We start from the raw sequence: 2,500 nt of genomic DNA, 5'->3' as shown, positions 1-2,500 counted from the left end.
TATTGCAAGCGGAAGGCTCTTATACTGAAGAGGTGAATGTTGACAAAGAATACCACAATTCTGACGACGGAAGCTAAAGGTTGGGTCATTCAGACACCCACTGGACATCCGAGGGGTCTGTGTAGAGGAGAAGAGAGGACTGGCCGTACTGAGTGAGTTAAAGCCTGACTGAAACACGATAGGTTATGCTGCCCAGCAGATGTGGTGTGCATGTCCGAACGCAGTGACGCCTCCTTGAGAATCTGAAACTGAAACTGAAACCTGCCGATCTATATACATCGCTCCCAGACACCCCCTCCCCTCCCTCTCCCCCTCTCCCCCCTCACCGTGGTGTCCAGTCCCAGAGTGATGATCATGAAGAAGAAGATAACAGCCCAGAACGAGGCTCCGCCGATCGTGGCCACAGCTTCCGGGTACACCACGAAGATCAGACCCACGTCTGTGGAGCACAGCACACCCTGATAGAACCTCATGCAACACAACGCAACGCAACGCAACGCAACACAACACAACACAACACAACACAACGCAACGCAACACAACACAACACAACACAACGCAACGCAACACAACACAACGCAACACAACGCAACACAACACAACACAACACAACGCAACGCAACGCAACGCAACACAACACAACGCAACACAACGCAACGCAACACAACACAGCACAGCACAGCACAGCACAACACAACACAGCACAGCACAGCACAACGCAACGCAACACAACACAGCACAGCACAGCACAGCACAGCACAGCACAGCACAGCACAACACAACACAGCACAGCACAGCACAACGCAACGCAACACAACGTGGAGTGATGGCCTAGAGGTAACGCTTCCGCCTAGGATTCGAGAGAATCTATGCGCACTGGTTCGAATCCCGGCAGAGTCGCCAGCATTTTCTCCCCCTCCACTAGACCTTGAGTGGTGGTCTGGACGCTAGTCATTCGGAGGAGATGATAAACCGAGGTCCCGTGTGCAGCACGCACTTAGCGCACTTGAAAGAACCCACGGCAACAAAAGGGTTGTCCCTGGCAAAATTCTGTAGAACACTCCACTTCGATAGGAAAGCATTAAAAAACAAAAGTGCAGGCAAAAAAAAACAAAAACAAAAACAACAACAACAAAAAACCAAAAAAGAACAAAAATGAAAAACAAAAACGAGGGTGGGTGTGTGTGTGTGTGTGGGGGTGAGGGGGTGGCGCTATCAGTGCAGCGACGCGCTCTCCCTGGGGAGAGCAGCCCGGATTTCACACAAAGAAATCTGTTGTGACATAAAGAGTAATACAATACAATACAATACAATACACTATAGTTACATACAATACAATGCAATGCAAAGCAAAGCAATGCACTACAGAGTACAATACAATACAATGCAATACAGTCTGATGCAGTTTGTTCCATCTGATCTCATCTGTTCTGACGACAGCACAGTTTACACAATGCAAATCACGCCATTAATTCTATTGCGTTTGATCTGATTTCATAACTTTTTGTAACACAATACAATACAATACCATACAATACGACGTGATGCGATACAATACGATACGATACGACTGGATGCAATACCTTGCAATACAATATAATACATTATAATACAACACAATACAATACCTTGCAATACAATATAATACATTATAATACAACACAATACAATACCTTGCAATACAATATAATACATTATAATACAGCACAATACAATACCTTGCAATACAATATAATACATTATAATACAGCACAATACAATACCTTGCAATACAATATAATACATTATAATACAGCACAATACAATACCTTGCAATACAATATAATACATTATAATTCAGCACAATACAATACCTTGCAATACAATATAATACATTATGATTCAGCACAATACAATACCTTGCAATACAATATAATACATTATAATACAGCACAATACAATACCTTGCAATACAATATAATACATTATAATACAGCACAATACAATACCTTGCAATACAATATAATACATTATAATACAACACAATACAATACCTTGCAATACAATATAATACATTATAATACAACACAATACAATACCTTGCAATACAATATAATACATTATAATACAACACAATACAATGCACTGCAGTGCAAGGTAGTGCGGTTAGATACGATACGATTCGATACGATACGATATATACGCAGACACATAGACAGACAGACAAACAGTCGGCCAGACAGACTGAAAGACAGTCAGACAGACAGACAGACAGACAAACAGTCAGACAAACAGACAGACAGGACAGAGAGTCAGACAGACAGACAGAGAGACAAACAGACAGTCAGTCAGTCAGACAGACAAACAGTCGGACAGACAGACAGAGAGGCAGTTAGGCAGATAGACAGACAGACAGACAAACAGTCAGACAGACAAACAGTCAGACAGACAGACAGACAGTCGGACAGACAGACAGGGAGACAGTTAGACAGACAGACAAACAGTCAGACAGACGGAGAGA

General features: G+C 42.8%; 1 protein-coding gene across 1 annotated transcript in view; it reads right to left on the bottom strand.

Annotated features, from left to right (window-relative positions):
• The window catches only part of LOC143287956 (sodium-dependent serotonin transporter-like), a 113,527-nt gene that overhangs the window by 12,211 nt on the left and 98,816 nt on the right, over positions 1 to 2,500 (bottom strand). Inside the window, exon 10 of the mRNA XM_076596200.1 lies at positions 327 to 439. Coding sequence (XP_076452315.1) covers positions 327 to 439 — 113 coding nt within the window. The remainder of the gene's footprint in view (positions 1 to 326; positions 440 to 2,500) is intronic.

This window comes from Babylonia areolata, chromosome 12 (assembly GCF_041734735.1).
Source record: "Babylonia areolata isolate BAREFJ2019XMU chromosome 12, ASM4173473v1, whole genome shotgun sequence".
NCBI classification, from domain to species: domain Eukaryota; kingdom Metazoa; phylum Mollusca; class Gastropoda; order Neogastropoda; family Buccinidae; genus Babylonia; species Babylonia areolata.
Note: the sequence above shows the minus strand (reverse complement) of the source record. Positions and strands in the feature narration are given on the sequence as shown.